This window comes from Nycticebus coucang, chromosome 6, assembly GCF_027406575.1.
Source record: "Nycticebus coucang isolate mNycCou1 chromosome 6, mNycCou1.pri, whole genome shotgun sequence".
Lineage (NCBI taxonomy): Eukaryota > Metazoa > Chordata > Mammalia > Primates > Lorisidae > Nycticebus > Nycticebus coucang.
In genome coordinates, this window is record NC_069785.1 from 38,751,145 (window position 1) to 38,769,975 (window position 18,831).

The window sequence follows — 18,831 nt, forward strand, 5'->3', positions numbered from 1 at the left end:
TGGATTTGATGGGCAGCCAGCGGAAACCCAGGAGTGTTGGCCTTCACAATTGTTACTAGTCTTGTGATAAAGGACACATTGTTTTAGATGCTGCTGCTCCATCTGAGCTGGTAGAGGGCGATGAGCTATGGTGGGAGAATACACCAGACTTTGAGAGGCCTGGGCTTTGGTCCAAGTCCTAGACCAGTTTAGTTGCTACTTTCACCAGGCCTCTCCTGGGCCTCGTTGACTTAATTTGGTGAATATGAGAGTTGGGCTGACTAATCCAGTGCCAGCGCTTGATACACAAACACATCCTTCCACTCAGCAGGCCTCCTTTTCAAACTGTTCTTGAGAACATTTGAACTGGCCTCCAGCTGCTGGAGTGTTCTCTCTGTCCCCTTTAATTGCTTGCCTCTGGTCAGCCTCTCTGGGAGCCAACAGAGCAGAAGCGTTATTTTGGAAGTGAAATCAGAGGTGCAGCTTCTTCCCTGGGTCCCCGTGCTTGCGTGGCAGGTGGGTGTGCTGTCGTCCAGTGACCTGGATACATTCAGCCACTTCAGCTGGTGGTTGGAGGGACAGGTGAATTGAAGCTGCTGTCCTGGTGCCTCCACAGAGGGGACGGCCAGGTCCTGGGGAAACAGATCAATGGAACTCACCTGGCTGAAAGCAGAAAATGCAAAGGGGAATGAGAGGAATTATAAAGTCACCTGAGGGAGCCAAGGAGAAAGGACTCGGAGTCTAGAGTGAAAGAGTTTCTTAGGAAGACGGTAATCCAGCCGTGCACCACCGACTGCCCAGGCCGTCATATCCCCCCTAATTATGTTCTGGGTCTGTCATAAAGTGAGTTAAAGAGAACTGGTCTAAGACCTAGTATTTTAAAAGTTTACAAAAGGTGGAGGAGAGATGAGAGATTATACTTAAGTGGGTAGTTAAGGATCATCCCTGAATCTTCCAGTGGCAACAGAAGAGGGGAACCATAATAAGCCCCCCACAACCCTAAAAATCATACCTAAGGTTGAATCCACATTTGGTCAACACCGTGCGTTTATTACCTCAGGAGGTAGTTTATCAGTCAGAGTTCTCCAGAGAAGCAAAATCATATTTTAAGAGATTTATTTTAAAGAATTGATAGTTGGGGCTGAGACTCACAGTTCAGGCCAGCAGGAAACTGAGGTCAGAGTTGATGTTGCACTTGACTCAAACTATACAAATGTAATGTATGTAACCAGAATGTTTGCACCTTAAAACATTCTGAAATTTTAAAAAAAGAGTTGACAATGTAGTCTTAAGTCCGAAATCTGTTTCTGAGGCAGAATTCCTTCCCTTCTAGGAAACCTCAGGTTTGGCTCCTAAGGCCTTTAGCTGACTAAATGACCTCCACCCACATTATAGAGCGTAAACTGCTTTACTTAAATTGTGAGATGTAAATGCCTTGACAGCAACAGCTGGACTAGCATTTGATTAAATAACTGGACACCATAGCCTAGCCCAAGTTGATACATAAAAATTAACCATCACAGGTGGGAGTGGTGAGCTCCATTATACTGCCAATGAAACATGAGACTAAAAAAATATTTAATTGAATACGTTCTTCCAGGTAACACTATTATTTCCTGGCTGGACCAGCAGTCTGACTGAGGTACCCAGCTCTCACCCAAAATGCTGTGCTGCTTGCCAAAAACACAGAGAGCCCTGGGGAAGGTGTTCTTTACTATGAGGTTTAAGAAATTGTGGAATGAATGATGTTACAGTCAGCTGGTATACCACCGTGCCCACCTCAATGTTTGTTGTTTTTTTGTTTCTTTTGCCCTCTTGGGTCCTTATGCAGTAAACATACAGGGTAAAATGAACTATGTCAGGAGAGAACCCATTTTCTTTTTCTCTTTCTCTTTTCTCTTGATTATTTCTTCCCGTAGGCCTTGTACTGCTTCCCCACTCGGCTTCCTTTATTTTCCTTTTCTATCTCTCTCTTTTTCATTGTTCCATGACCTTTAAAAAAAATTATTTCTTCCTAAAATGTAAACAAAAAGCAAGGAGAAAAAAATAGGGGACTTAATAGATGGAACTTGAGCTGCTTCTGATATATGTAGCAGCAATTGTGGCTTAATGAGAAAAAAAAAGAAAGAAAGGAAGGAAAACAAAAAGGAAAGTGAGGGAAGGGAAGAGGGAGAGAGAATTGAATCTTAACTTCCTGAGAAAGGTGATCTCTTCCTGATTAGTTCTGATGGTTTTGTATTTATTTGGCCTATAGGAGCTATATCTGTTGTAGTTAATGTTCTAATCAGTAGAGCAGTGGTTCTCAAACTGCCGCACATTAGAATCACCCAGTAGCTATAAAAATGCTGCTGCCCAAGTGGCCCACAGACTACGTAAGTCAGCAACTCTGCAGTGGAAGCCCAGCTCCAGTGCCGGTTAAAACTCTCCAGGTAAGGCCAAAGAGCTTACCCAGTTTGAGAACTAGTATTACAAAGTCCCGATGCCCGAGACTAACACCCAGTGATAAGAAGTATGTGTAGTAATTGCCTTGAGGGGAGGTAGGCAGGTGAATAAGGACCAGAAAGGGACTTGTAGGAACCTGGGTCATTGTATGTCTCATTCTAGGTGGGTATTTTATTTTATATTTCTTGTTTATATTTTATTCCCCAATTGAAAAAGATAATGATATATACATACATTTCCAGGCACACTGATATCTGATTCCACCTTTGGAGGTCCTGATTTCTGTGGCCTGGGCAGTAGTTTCCCAGCTGATTCTGGTGCACAGCTGAGACTAGGAACCACAGTCCTGGAAGGAGGCCGACTGTTGCTTTTAGCCAGGCTTGAAGCTAGCAGTGTCTTGGCAAAGTCTCTGTAGACTAGAATCTGGCCTCAACATTCCATATTTTGCCCATGCACAAGGATCAGGCAGGTGGAAGAAGGCAGACTCACACAAACCAAACTCACAGCAACTAACTAAACTCAGCTTTCCTGTGCATTAATGTTTTTAAAAGAAATCTCAACAGACTGGAAGCATTTGATTCTGGGTCAGAATTAGAGACCCTCTTTACTTCTTCCTTTCCTAGATACTAACAGTTAACAGTTGCCCTGTTGCTAACACATCATGCCTCTATTTTCAAGTAGAATGTACAGTTCCTTATCTGCAATTCTGAAGTCCTGAAAAGCCAGGAAAACTTTTTTTTAATAAGGTACACCAAAACATATTCGGCAATAAATCTTGACCAGACTCATGTGAAGCTATTTAGACTTAATTTCATTTGATGTGAATAGACATATTTTGCTTTGGAAAGAACGAACATGTTTGATTACAGGATGCTGCTGTTGTTCCCCACTGTGGGTATAACAGGATGTACAATATTTATAAATCTGACAAAATCAGTTCTCACACACATCTGGCCCCACGGTTTCAGGTAAAGGATTACGGACCTGTAGTTTATATTATTTAATTCCCTGAGGACCAACCCTGATCTGGGGCAATAGCCCAGCCCCAGGGGGGACAGTCCATTTTCGGTCTCTGGGCTTGAATTATGCTGACAGGTGATGACATTTACTCAGCAGGAACCAACTCAGCCCGACCCCTCATCACATCCCAGCGCCAGGCACTGCACTTGGCCTACTGAAGCCCTGATAGGTTTGTGTTGAAGACGAACAGGAATCTATCATGTGTTGATTCCTCCACTTTCACTCTCAGAGGATGACCTTTTCCAATCTTCTCCCTAAATCCTGGGAACACCATGCTCTGATGACATCTGCTTACCTCCAGATCCCAAAACAATTGGGTTAACAAAGGATAGGAGTTATTTGAAGACACTGTTTTTTTTCTTATAGAGAGAGTCTCACTGTACCGACCTTGGGTAGAGTGCCATGATGTCACACGGCTCATAGCAACCTCCAACTCTTGGGCTTACGCAATTCTCTTGCCCCAGCCTCCCAAGCAGCTGGGACTACAGGCGCCCGCCACAACGCCTGGCTATTTTTTTGTTGCAGTTTGGCAGGGGCTGGGTTTGAACCCACCACCCTGGGCATATGGAGCCAGCACCCTACTCACTGAGCCACAGGCGCTGCCCTGAAGAAAAGAGTGGGTTGATTCCTAAGGTTGGAAAGGAAAACCTACTACATATAACCCCAAATGTGATACTACTGCAACAAACTAACATTATTAGCACTGGAGCAACAATGGTAATGGTACATCCTCTCCTCCCTTCCTGGTACATCATCTGCCTATGTCTAGACAGAATTTTATAATTAAGAAGTCTCTCACTCTTCATGCTGTTCTCAGGGCTCAGAAAAAAGAAAATCCCCAGGTATATTTTTTGTGTTCAGCTTTTCCAACCCTAATATCCATGTGGGTCTAGTGATCTGGGCCCAGGCAGACTGAGGACTGGCACCTCACCAATGGCACTCGGCTCTGAGGGATTGTTGGGAACTTAGGGCTGTTGGTCCCATGATGGACAGAGCAGCCCATCGATTTTTTTTCTTGTCTAAATCTCTGCTCTTCAACAAAACATTCTGCAATAAGGGGATGGTTCCTATCTGTACTGACCAATACAGTCATCACTAGCCATATATTACTATTGAATGCTGAAAATGTGGCTAGTACAACTGAGGAACCCAATTTTTAATTGTATTGATTTTGATTTTAATAGTAGTACACATGGCTAGTGGCTACTGAATTGGACAACATAATTCTAGAGCTGAGGTCCAGATCCTTTTCCTTCTGACATAAATGGTTGGGCATCCTAAAAGGAGATCAGCAATTATGGGGTGAAGTAATTCCAGATAGAAAAAGAACAGACAAAGCAAAACAGACACAAAAACCAAAGCATGGAAGTGCTAAAGAAGCCTGCACATTCAGAGAACTGTATCTGATTGTGTATGGCTGGGTCTCAGTGTTCGTTTGGAGGCAATGTATGGGAAAGTGGCAGGAACCAATTTTCTGAGAAGCAGCAAAGTAAAGTATCTTGTAAGCTCTGACAAGAAGTTTGGACTTTACCCCCTAAAGGTGCACGTGTCAACGGGTATGATAAATGGGCTGGTATCAAAATCCACTCAGCATGTAAGCCTTTCGGCCACTCCTCCAGAGTGTTTGAGGTGTTCTTGCAATGCCAACTGTCGTTCTGAAGTTCAGACCTCTGACAAGTGGTCATCTATGCCACCTGGCAGTGTCATTGTCCTTGGCACCTCTAGAAGGTGCTTCCCACACACCAGAAGCTAGAATGGCATGGAATATCCTCCAGAATTTGAACTGTAAAGACATTTCTTTATTGTGGTTTCTGAGAAAACTACTTTGTGGTACTGGCAACTGGGAAAGAGTCCTCTCAGGGACCTGGGTTTAGGAGCACTTTTCCACACCTCCAGGCTCTGCCCGCAGCTAACTGACAGGTGTGTATGTGTGTGCAAAAGAAGTCACAATCAAATTCCCTTAGATAACTTGAGACAGGATTTAAATTTAGGTGAAGGGTCACTAGTCCTTTTTCTGACACTTTCTAAGAGTTAACAAACTGGAAATCCACGTAAATAAAAAGAAACCTATACCTACTCCAGTTCCCCCCGCCCCACTATTAATAAGTTGAGCTATTAGGAAGAAAAGTATGTACCATGGGATTTTCCTATACTAAAATTGTACAAGTGATTCAGAACATTTATTTTCATGGACCTCAGACACTCTAAAATACATTCAACCAAGAATCTAACTTTTCACTTAGTGAAAAATAGGTTTTCATTTGAAGACTAGGAAGACTTTGCAAAGATTGTCATAATCCCCATATTTCCCTTATTTGAAAAGAAGATACTCACAGACTATTGAGAGTTTTTCTGTTTCTTCTGAATCTCTGATTCTGCATGTTTTTTAATAGTTACATTTGGCTCGTAGAAAAACTGTGTGATTAGTAGTCTTGCTTTGAAGCATGGTAATTCCGGCCATCTTACACCCCACATCCTGATCTCCAGGAGGAACAAAGTGAGAAACAAAAAGCAAATAAATCTGTCGCATTATGAAATTTGTGCTCTTGATGCCTACAGTTGTCCCTCCTGCAACAACTAGGGGTTAAACTGTCAGCTTGACAACTTGTAAAGCTCCTTATCATACAGAGCAAGAAAAATCAATGCCAAATTACCTCAGGAATATTATTGATGACCTAAATGTCATTTTCTGTTTTTATTACTTTTTATTGTATTTAGGTTGTAATTCAAACCACTTTCTAATTAATTTTGTTTGGCTCAGTTGGAAATAGAAAAAGCTAACTATCTAATAGGTGACACATGTCGCAGAGAAACCTTACAACATCCCCATTTCCCAAGATCAATCAACCATGAAATAACTTACCAAACTTTTGTTTTTCTAGCAAATTCTTAAGAAATACAATAAAATTAAATTTGTCTAGTCCAAAGAAATGGGAAGAAACATGAAGGAGCAAAAATGACCCGAAAGCCGAGTTTTATCTAGCTGTAATCTCTCTTCTAGTTGTTAAAATATCCTGAAGCACTCGATCAGGTTGCATTTTAATTTCAAAGCCATGTGTTGTATTAGCAAAGTGCACATGTTCCTGATTTGAACTATGAGTTCCCCGGCTGTTAACCAGAATTCTCGGCTGGCAAGGACAAGGTCTCCAGGAGGTCAGAGGCTTAGAGCCTACATCTTGGTTAGATCTGACTCGTGTGGAAACGGGAAGCGGGGTCAGGCAGCACTGCCTGGGACAGGCCCTGATTAGATTAGGCCTCCATTTATCAGCTACACAGAGAGTACACTTAACCTTTCAACTTCGGAGTTTTGATGTATCTTTTATTTAAAAACAAAAAGGTGAATGTTGTTCTGCTAAAGTCTTGGTCCAATGACATTGAAGTGTAACATGCAGCTTTTTCTAATTTTATCTGCTACCAGGTTTACACAAGGAGAATATAATTTGTAAGTATTATATATTTATTGATATTTCTAGAAACTACATCACATCGCTTCTCGGCCTTTTGGCTAAGATCAAGTGTAGAAACTACATCACAATTTTATATAACACTCATTTTTTCCCTAATAGTTTAATATTTTTCTTTGGTTTCTGCATAGATTTACTTATGTTTTGATTTATTTGTCTGTGCGTTTATTTCAATTCAGTAGATTAGAACTATTCTATGAATTGGTCAGTAAATAGGTCCATATCATGAAAATCCATATGTGGAAAGGGTAAAAAACTGCTTTTAGAAATTTGGTTTCTTTTTTTTTTTATTTATTTATTTTTCTTTTTTTTGTAGAGACAGAGTCTCACTTTCTGGCCCTCGGTAGAGTGCCGTGGCCTCACACAGCTCACAGCAATCTCCAACTCCTGGGCTTAAGCGATTCTCTTGCCTCAGTCTCCCGAGTAGGAAATTTGATTTCTTATTTGCCCATGTCTTTGGCTTAAATATTACTTTCCAACATTATTTTCTTCACAATGCATTAGTAATTTAATAAGACAGATTAATATAGTTGTAGACTAGGTTTTTGAGTACAATCAATTCACATTCTCCTGAGGAACCTTTGATGAAGCTTTGATTGCTAAGCAGCTTTATGACACAGATTTAGGGTCTATGAGGGATCTTCCTGCCCCCTGGGTCTGTATGGGATAGAAATCTTGAAGCAATATGGTGGTCATGGAACCAAAGCATGGGGAATGGTCTGATTCACGAGCAGGGACTTGAACGTCTTGTTTATTCATTTATTTTCTAGTTCCTCACTGAACATCTACCTTGTTGGGGGTGAGAACACACTCCCTTCATTCTTAGAACTAACTTTCTACTTTCTAAATTCTGCATCAAAATCTTTGTCCTATGCCAGTACAAGGTCGTATATAACTAAAAATTATTTGTCTTTTTAGTTATGCACATGCTGTAGCCATCAAGAAAAAATTATTCTTCATGTTAAAAGGATTACTTTTTCTGTCATTTCATTGTTCCTGCAGTCCACTTGTTCAGTTAAATAAACTCATTTCAGGTGACATTGATAGAATCCTGGCCCAGAATGCAGGTTCAAAGGAAGAAAAGACAGCAAAGAATTTTTAGGAAAGATAATTCTTCCTCTGAGTAAAAGAAAGATAAAACGAGCCCATTTAAATTATATTAAAAGTGGTTATCAATCTCCCTGACCTAGTGAGCCATTATTAACTTATTCTGACACATGAGGTAGTTCTGTCTATTTGCCTTCATTCGGAAATAATTTTTAAAATGTTCTGTTACATTTGTAAACTTTGAATTTTAAAAACTGCTGCCTAAGGTGTTATTTTTATCTTTTTGTCTCAGTATTTTTAGACTGTACTTCTGATCTTGAGTTTATATCGTCTTAAGAATATTCTGAATTCGATATTTACCGGGACAAAGAAAAAATACCTATCAGCAGGTATTATCTTTATCTTGGTTGTTGACAGGAACATTGTTTTAAAAAATGTCAATAGATCTAGGGGTACGTTGAGTTTTGTTACATGAAGATATTGTATAGTGATGAGTTTAGGCCTTTAGTGTACCCATCACCCAAATAATATACATTGTATACAATAGGTCAATTCTCATCCCCCCCCCCTTCTGTCTTACCCTCTTCTGAGTCTGCAGGGTCCATTATGCTGCTCTGTGTAACCACTAAACTCAGACCTTAGCTCCAACTTATGAGTGAGAACAGGTAGTTCCTGGTTTTCCTTTCCTGGGTTATTAATACTTCAGTTAGGATAATGGCCTCCACTTCCATCCAAGTTGCTACAAGAGACATTATTTTATTTTGTTTAGTGGCTGAGTAGTATTCTGTGACATACACACACACACACATATGTATCACACGTATCACATTTCTTTTATCTGTTCAATGATTGATAGGCATTTAGGTTGATCCCATATCTTTTCCATCATGAACTAGGCTGTGGTGAACATACAAGTGCAGGTGTCCTTTTGATGTAATGACTTCTTTTCCTTAGGGTAGATACCCGGTGGTAGGATTGCTGGATCAAATAGTACATCTACTTGCAGGTCTATGAGAAAGCGCCATACTGTTTTCCATCGAGGTTGTACTAACTAAGTATCCCCATGCCGACATCTATTGTTTTTTGACTTTTTAGTAGTGGCCATTCTGACTGATAAGGTGATAGCTTGCTGTGGTTTTAATTTGCATTTCCCTGATGATTGATGATATTGAGCATTTTTCGTGGTTTCTGGCCATCTGTATATCTTCTTTTGAAAAGTGTCTATTCGTGTCTTTTACCCACCTTTCAGTAAAGTTATTTGGTTTTTCTTGCTGAGCTATTTGATTTTCTTGGAGATTCTAGATATTAGTTCTTCGTTGGGTGCAGAGGTTGCAAATGTTTTTTTCCTATCTCTAGATTGTCTGTTTACTCTGTTGATTATTTCTTTTGCTGTGCAGAAGCTTTTCATTTTAATTAACTCCCATTTATTTCTATTTGCTTTTGTTGCATTTGCTTTTGGGGTCCTAGTCATAAATCTTTGCTAGACTAATGTCCAAAAGAGTTTTCCTTAGAATTTTTGTGGTTTTGTGTCTTAAATTTAAGTCTTTAATCTATCTTGCCTTAATTTTTATATATGTTAAAAGATAGTGTGTTTAATATTTCCATTACTAGCATTTATGGAACCCTGTGAATAGGATTAAAATATTTCCATAATTGTTGCCAAATTAGTTACAGGGAAAAAAGAAATACATATATGTGTTTAAATTATTTTTTTTATCATTATTTCAGTTTCAAAATAAATCCCTGCACCTTCACAACCTAACAAACTCACTTCCTTATTACAGGTCACCTTAGATGGATGGACCTTTTTAGAGCTCTTTGTTGATTTTTATTTCTGAAAAAAATGGCCCATTGCCCAATGCCTCCCTCACTCTGTTTTTGGGATGTCTATTTTATATTTAAAGATTGCTGGCCTTCAGGCTTCCAAGACCACACACAACCATCTCAGCAACATTCAGAAGATGTGTGTTGAACATTTCCTCTGTTCCAGACTCTATTCTAGACATTAAGTCTACGTCTCAGGGTATTTTTTTTTTTTTCTGAGACAGAGTCTCGAGCTGTCACCCTGGGTAGAGTGCTGTGGCATCACAGCTCACAGCAACCTCCAATTCCTGGGCTCAAGCGATTCTCCTGCATCTGCCTCCCAAGTAGCTGGGACTACAGGCGCCCGCCACAATGCCCGGCTATTTTTTGGTTGCAGCCATCATTGTTTGGCGGGCTGGGATGCATTCAAACCTGCCAGCTCAGGTGTATGTGGCTGGCTCCTTAGCCGATTGAGCCACAGGCACCGAGCCCAATTCAGGGTTTTTAAAGGTTATTGAAAGGAATGGCTGATGACCCAATTCATTGTACTGAGGAGTTAGCATTGGAATTGGAAGCCTCTGAAATGTTTGAATGAGCCCATCTGGGTCTCCACTTGGTTGATTTTAGAATGTTTCAGCCCCTTGTGGAGAAAACTGGATGTTCAGTCTGCTCAGAAATGTAATTCTGAGTACCCAGTGCCAAGTTGCCACAGGCCTGGCTTGGGCTAATTACAGATGGCTGCCACCCTTCAGGGTTGTTGGGTTTGCTATAGTCAGCTTTTTCCTGCTCTAAAGCTACTGACCCCCACAGATATCTCAGACTAGGGGCACAGGAAGTCAGAAAAAGGATGAGGGAGACACGGGACCAGTCTGGGAGGCAGCCCGAGAAAGTGGAGAGAAGAGGGGAGGGCCTGTGTTCCTAATGATATTTAATTGAGTCTGAAACTTGTTTTTATGGTTGCTTATCTTTTCATCCTCTGCTACCAATTTTTCCTTTTGTTCTGGCTTTAATCTAAAATATTTTAATAAGGCTCCTTTCCACATTCATAACCTCTGAAATTGTTGTATTTGTTTTCTTATACTTAAACCAGAAAAACAATATCTATGAATCTTGATTGTGAAATGTTTTTTAGAATTAATCAATAACACCTTGAGGTTTTCCAGTTTAATTTATATGTATTTATCTTGGAACATTGTATACATCTCTCTAGCATGCAATTTTGTAGCTATTTGGATGTTGGCAGGTTTTAGGTGGGAGGGGAAAACAGTTATATTTTTAGCTATAGTGATTCACTTTGTAAATGGTGTGCATTTTATTCTGCCCTCCATTTGATTTACTGTGTATGGAATCAACTCACTCTTAAGTACACCCTACAATTTTAGTGGTTTAAAAAACCAATAAAAATATAAAATGCCGAAATAAATATTTAAGATTCCTTTCTGCATCACACTAAAGATACGATGAAAATAAATTTTAAAAGAAAGTATTTGCACTTGAGGAATTCAGGTAAAAGTCATGAAGCTATAATTAAAAACAGAGTTGTAGGGGCCAAGTAAGATTGGATAAAGATGATTAAATTTTACTATCTATCTTATTGTTATCTTATATTCATTTACACAAAGCCAGTCTTGATGAGCTATAAAATGCACCATATGTTGTCATTTTAAAATAAAGTTTTATATTTAAATTTGGCATGGCTGCTATGTGGCTGTACACCACCACTCCCCACATCAGAATCTTTCTCAACACAGGGCTGTAAGGAAAGCACAACCAAGTATTAGAGTTCTCCAAATGGTGAACCTATTTGCTATATAATTTTTAGATACATCTCTAGCCTTCCTCATCCTTCACTACCCTCTGCTATAGTTGAGACAGCTGTCTCATTCTCTTGCAAACCTGCCAGTTTACTTCACCAAAGATCATCTCACAACCCAGCCTTTACCTAAGTCCAGTTTTTTTTGTTTTTTTTTCAGTGTTCAAATCTCACTCCCTATAGAAAGCCTTTCCTGGAGACTACAACCCCAGAGGGAGAGTTGGGTGGTTCCCAAACCTGGCTGCACATTAGAATTAATAGAGGTACCTGTTTAAAATATAGCTTCCTGAGTCTACCCCACAGCTACTAAATCAGACTGTGCATTTTACCTGGCTCCCTGGCCGATTCCTATGCAACTGCTTGGCATTCTTCATTGATGCTTTGGGAACCACTGGTATGATGGAAAGAACCAGTAATTGAGAAGTCTTTAGGATGCAAGTTCAAATCTTAACACTGGCACCAGACTAGGTTACCAGATTTTTTCTGGGCATCAGGTACTGCAAAACTATAGTCTCTTTCTTAAGATTTTTTTTTTTTTTTTTTTTTCAGAGACAGGGTCTCATTCTGTTGCCCAGGCTAGAGAGCAGCAGCATGATCAGAGCTCATTGCAGCCTTGAACTTCTGTGCTCAAGCAACCGTACCCCCTCAGCCTCTCAGTTAGCTGGGACTATAGGTATGTGGCATCTTTCCCAAAGATTCTTTAGGAAGGATGTGGAGAGAAACTACATAAGTTGATGCATCAGGTAGTATGGACATAGTCTTCTGCAGATGGCCCAGTGAAATGACTGCTTTCCGGAGTGGCGTGTAGTAACCAGTCTTGTAATATGGTTGTACTGAGTACCTCTTTCCAACTTCTCCTTGCCACTCTTTCCAAGTTCAAATGAGTTATCTGTCTTTGATCTAGAACTCTGATAGTCATTTCTGTTTAGAATGATTCCAAAGGAAGAGTGAGTCTCAATTTCCTGTACACTGAAGCACCCCATCATATCGTGAGTGAAGACTTTGGGACATGAGATTGTTGAAATATTGAAGTAGAGTTCAGAGTCATTTAAAGAGGATATCCTTTTTGGCATTCAGGAAGAAGAGAATGGTAGGGCCTTAGAACTATAAAGAAGCTCAGAAAACATCTCTATCAACCCCATTACTGGGTCTCGGTAACTTCATGTCAAAAATTCCCATTAGCTCTCCAAGAGTTGGGAAACCTACTTGAAATGAGACATGTGCAAACCAGAACTGTAAAACATTTTAAATGGCTTTAAACTGGACTTAACCAATGGCTTCAATCTGTTGTAGTATAATTGAATTAGCTAGTATAGTTAGATTCCTATTGGACATCCTCACCTTCTCTTAACAGCTTTTGAAAAGGAATCTCTGCCCATTGGTTGATTTGATATTATCAGTGAACAACCTTGAAGACTTAGATAAGTTAAAGATTTAGGATTATCCCCATTTGCTAAAATAAAAAGTAAAATGTGTTTGCTATTTTTCAAGTACTTGTCATAAGGTAGGTTCTGAACCAGTAATTTTCCTTTCATTAATTCTATGTATCTCTTTTATGAATTCTTATAACTTTCCTGTAGGGTAAATACTGTTCTGTTTTACTCATAAAAGAACTGAGGCCTATTCAAGTTCAGAGAACTAGTGTGGCCAAGCTGGGAATCTAACCCAAGTTCAACTCCAGAGGCATTTAAAAGCAATGAATGACTTTAAACCATGATTTAGGCTGATGTTTCTAAAATTTTGAATTAAATATTAACTAAAGCTATGAATGTTCTCTCTGTATAACTTTGTACATATCTATAGTTTTACTTGGTTTCAGAAGGTCCTATGTTTCCCTGCAGCCCAGGATATCACCAATGAGCACACACACCTAGATTTAGTTTGACAGTGAAAATTGTTAAATAATTGAAAGGTAAATAAACAAATTCCTCAGCTACCTCACATGTTAAGTTTAACACTGTAGATGGGACTAATAAATCTACATGCACTCCATTGGGCTTAAATGTATGCTACAACTGGGAGTTCAAGTTGTTCTTTTTCAGCAGGCAGAGATACCATTTTTTAATAGTTTTTTTTTTTTTTTTTTTGGTTTGGAAATCACAATCTAGTACTCATATTTGCTTGTTGATATAAGAATAATACAAAGGAATCAACCCAAGTGCCCATCACACAAACATGATTTCATTCCTCTTTATTCAGCCATAAAGAGGAATGAAATAGCATCTTTTGCAGCAAGTTAGATGACACTGGAGACCATTATCCTAAGAGAAGCATCTCAGGAATGGGAAAAGAAATACCACTTGTTCTCACTTACAAATGGGAGCTAAATAATGGGTGTATATGGTCACATGAAGTGAAACTTAATGGGCATCAGAAACTAAGAAAGGGGCAGGTTATGAAGGTTAGGAGGGACTACAAACCACTTATCAGACATAACACACACTATTCTAGCAGCAGACACAGTAATTTCACTGCTATACAATTCATCCATGTAAGAAAAACATTTGTACATCCTAAATCTTCTGAAATAAAAAGTGAATAAATTTTTAAAAATAAAAATGGTAATAAAATGTAATGATATTAGGGCTAAGTGAGTCCTTAGAGATCATCTAAGAAAATAGCCTTTTCATAACAGATACAAAAAAGGGCCTGAAAATCTCTATGAATTACCTGAGATCCCATAAGCAGTTAGAGTCAGGGGCAGGCCTGGAGTCCCTGACTTCAGATTCTAATTTCAGTACTTCTTCTGCTCCGTGGAACTAACCATTAGTGCATGACATGCACATCCAAAGAAACCACAGGTTCCATTTTGCATCCTGAGTCCATTCTTTTCCAAGTGTCTGAAATATGTTCTCGCTCCTTTGAAAATAAAAGAACAATAAGAAATTTAATACAGACATTCGTTTCAGCCCTGTAAAGGTTCAGATAGGAGCTAGAGTGTGCACACATTCAAGAATACATGGAACAGAGACCAGGAGCCATCCTGGCTCAATGAGGCTGGAAATAGTGGCTTATTGGACACACTGTTTGCTAGATTATCATAAACTTGATGGTCTTAGATCAGTTACTCATGTGGTTCTTTATGCATCCACAAGTATTTATTAGACACTCAACTGTGTGCCAGGCTCCATGCTTGGCCCCAGGAGCACAGAGATGCATAAGATCCAGTTTCTACATTTGTATTAGCAGGTTATTGGCCAGTCTGCACCATTTTTACAAGTTCAAGACCAGCCTGAGCAAAATAGAAAAAGGCAAGAGGATAGCTTGAGCACGAGTTGGAGGTAGCTGTGAGCTATGACACCATGGCACTCTACCCAGGGCAACAGCTTGAGACTCTGTCTCAAAAAAATTAAAAAAAAATTTAAAAAAGGAAATAGGATCCTGTTTTCTTTTATGAGGCCAATAATTACCAGGCTTTGCTTTTTTTTTTTTATTAAATCATAGCTGTGTACATTAATGTGATCATGGGGCACCATACACTGGTTTTATAGACCATTTGACACATTTTCATCACACTGGTTAACATAGCCTTCCTGGCATTTTCTTCGTTGTTGTGTTAAGACATTTATATTCTACATTTACTAAGTTTCACATGTACCTTGTAAGATGCACTGCAGGTGTAATCCCATCAATCACCCTCCCTCCACCCACCTCCCCCCTCCCTTGCCTCCCTCTCGCCCTTCCCCGTATTCTTAGGTTATAACTGGGCTATTGCTTTTTTTAAGGGTATCTCTAGTCATCTTAATGTACCATGAAAAATTCCCAAAATAAAAGTAATTCTCACCCCCTGTATTTATAACCTAAATTATGATAAAATGATAAACAGCACTGTAAAAATTCACTGTAATGTAGAGTTAGGCTACCGTTGATCTTCTGATAATACATCAGAAGAGGATCATTTGCTTCGGGTGATCCTGGATCTTTGATGATGTTCATGGTTGAATGTCAGGAGCAGATGATGCAGATGACTAACAGGTACATGGGTAGCACAGAGAGCACGGTTACGCTGGACAAAGGGATGAGGGACGATTCACATCCCAGACGGGGAATCTGTAAGATTTCACCCCTTTCTTCAGAACAGAGGAGATGTAACTGCTCCCAAAAGGGGGTGGGGGAGCAGTGTACTATTACATCAACAAAAATTTTATGTGGCAGCAGCCATTTACATTTTATAAGAAAATGAGTGCAAACTGCATTGTAATACTGCCAGATCACTCCTAGTAAATTATCACTGTGTAAATTCACAAATAATTTAGCATTTCATTCTTGCTTTGAAATGAGTCTCTACTAAGCTGTGAAATGGTAACGGCCTTTTCCGTTTTGAATTTTTATGATATTTTAAGTCTCAAGCAACTCCTTTAAAACAGGATAGAAAGAGAGCCCACCAGCAAGCCCATTTGAATGTGTGTTGATATGAACTAATGCATACAGCAGGAGTTTTTCATCAGAGATTTCTGAATGCATTGTAATGCAAATTGCATTTTAAAACTGGCCAAACTATTGACGGCTTTATTGGATGAAATAATTTATTACAGAAGTATTTTAGCCATATGACATTTCATTATCAAATAACAGTAAACACAGGAGCCATTTCTCATAAGACTGTTCTCTTGAGCCAAGGGCTTAAAAAAAATAAAATTTGCCTTGTTCCAAACATAGCGTTGCACTAAACATTTGTTTGTTACATTAAAGAAGAAAAGAGTTCTGCCAGCCAGACATGGTGGACCGGAAAAGCATGCCATTGTGTCAGATCATCCCAAGAACTCTCTATTTTTTTCCCTCCTTTCCTAATAATGTTTGACAAGTGGAGATGAATTTTTAAAATCCAAGTCTCTTTTATGCCATTCATTGGGATAATACTATAAAATCTCTCCTCGGGTACTCAGAGTATTACAACATCAATGACCTGTCAGCAGCTGCGTACAGTTTTTCTTTTTAAGACTGTGTAAAGCTATGGTTAAATTCTAATTTTCTAAAATAGGTTTAAGTATGGGGAAAGCCAAAATTAGGTGCACTTTTCTTGCTAGAAATCAGACCACAAATTGTACATTGTGCTTACAAAGATGATTAAGGCGGTCCAGCCGCACACCAGCAGTTGGGCAGATTAATTGGAGCATGCAGATTTGTGTAAAAACATATGTTGGGATCGGGGAAGCCTTTCTTCTTTTAATGCCATTTAAAAGTTTTTTGCAGGTTCCTGTGTATAATTTTCACATTACCTAATTTTCTCCTAGAAGCCCAAGATTAAACTCATATATGCCAGCAGTCTGATATTTAAGCATTTTGTCAAAATGGGAACATCATACTGGTACCTTTCCCCCAAGTTAGTTGATGGCACGCTTTTTCATTTAGTAACTCCCAGAGTGTTCCTTATTTTTAAATTGTTGCATGATGAAACCAGAACTACTTGCTTAAACAAAGTGTAGATGTGGGATCCAAATAGCTAGAGCCTCACCGTTCTTACATATGTGAACAAAAAAGAACACTTGGGAAATGGGTGAAATTCACTGAAAAAAAAAAAATAGATTAAAAATTACCCTCAAGGGTTCTAGGAGAGATTTTGTCAGGGCACTTGGTGCTTACTGAGGAGTTCAGTGAAGGGTGGAAGTAGTGATGTCAGTGGGGGAGATCATTGGTATCCACGTGGCTGTGGGGCCTTACAGGGGTGGTGAGCTTGGACAACTGGGCAGTAAGGCCAGTTATTTCAAGAAGAAGGAAAAAAATGGAAATCAGAGTCTCACAAGCAATAATTGCTTAAAGCAATTGTAAAGCAACACATTTAAATTCCTTTCCATACACAGAGAATGCAATTTGGACAGCATAAAAGTTTAAAAGGTACAACAATCACTGGTCTTTGTGCCCCTGTTTACTTCAGAATCTATCTGCTCAAAATTCTCCCCTCGGTAGAATGCTGTGGCGTCACAGCTCACAGCAACCTCCAGCTCTTAGGCTTAGGCAATTCTCTTGCCTCAGCCTCCCGAGTAGCTGCCGTTGCCCTTATTATATTTGCTTTGTAGCTGTAGAGAATAATCTATCTCATTCTGTGGACAAAATCTCACCCTTTCACAGAGATCTTTTGTTGTTGGAATTCAGTTGTATCTTATATGAAATAAGGCTTAAACATGGAGTTATCCAGTCTCGCCTCTTTGCCTTTGGCTCTGCTTGCTAAGTAAATTCCCTGTCTGTTTCTTTCTTGATTTCTTTGGATGCTTGATAATTTCTCCTCCCTTTGCTATTTTTTTCCTCCTGTTTCATAAACATAATTGTTGCGCCGTAAGGCCTCTTAACCACCACTACGCTGGAGTTCCTGCAGACACTGCTTTCCAGACAACTCCTGTGCTGATTTTGTGAGACTACCTGCATAGGGCTTTTCCCTGCCCACGTGAAACTGTCAAATACTCTTAACAGCTACCTCGTTTGGGTTGTGAGGAGATGAGTTATCTTTCTGAATGATCTATGAGGCTGATTTCAGATGTCAGAGAGCCACCCTGGTAAAGGGTTAGTTTAAATATACAGATTCACCAGGAAGGACCTCTGCCATGCTTAACCTCTGTGCTTTTCTGAGATCGAGGTGAATGATTGGCATTTACATGGAGGCAGTCCTAGGCTGTTGAGGGGAAATATTCATAAGTCAGGCCCAGGACAGGATATACTTGGGTTCTCATCATATTAAAATTATAAATTTAATAATTTACCATAAGAGGCACCGAGTGGTGATGGTAACACATTTCAATAATCTATCTCGAGCTCTTCTGGGCTCTGCTGTTAACCAAGAGTTGGCCAGGCCGTCCACTTTGACCCACTGAGCCGTGCTTATTCATCTGAAAAGGAATCAGAAAATCACTGGTGTTCCAGGTTTGCATGATTTAACTAGTCCAGGGAGCAGGATAGTCATGAATTGAAGCCTAGGACATCCATGAGGTAAATGCAGAGGCCTCTACAAATACAGGTTACAGCGATACACACATGCACATGTACGCTGTAGCTCAAAGAAGAGCTGCTGCTCGTAGCCTGCCCTGGTGATTGGACTTGGGACTTCTCTACACATTGCAACTTGAAAACTTGCTCTCCAGTGACCCATGAAGAAACCATTCCCGTTACCTTGTGCATATAACTAATTGGAAGTTGTGTACCTCTCAGGAGTTCAAATTCCTTTTACAGAAAGAATTGGTAGTTAAGCCATAATTCTTGAACACAAGATTTATTGTAACTGAGAAACCACTTGCCCAAGGTTCAATTTACCCCTCTATTTGTTATGACTTG

The 18,831-nt window shown here is 39.6% G+C and overlaps 1 protein-coding gene and 1 pseudogene across 3 annotated transcripts in view; both read left to right on the top strand.

The window, feature by feature from the left end:
- The window catches only part of CDIN1 (CDAN1 interacting nuclease 1), a 235,866-nt gene that overhangs the window by 189,750 nt on the left and 27,285 nt on the right, over window positions 1–18,831 (top strand). For 2 of the 3 annotated variants that reach the window (XM_053595280.1, XM_053595281.1), the window contains exon 11: window positions 6,860–6,883. The exons of the other annotated variant lie outside the window; for it this stretch is intronic. In XM_053595280.1, coding sequence (XP_053451255.1) covers window positions 6,860–6,883 — 24 coding nt within the window. The remainder of the gene's footprint in view (window positions 1–6,859; window positions 6,884–18,831) is intronic. 3 annotated transcript variants of the gene reach the window in all.
- On the top strand, window positions 6,927–7,017 carry LOC128589573 (uncharacterized; annotated as a pseudogene).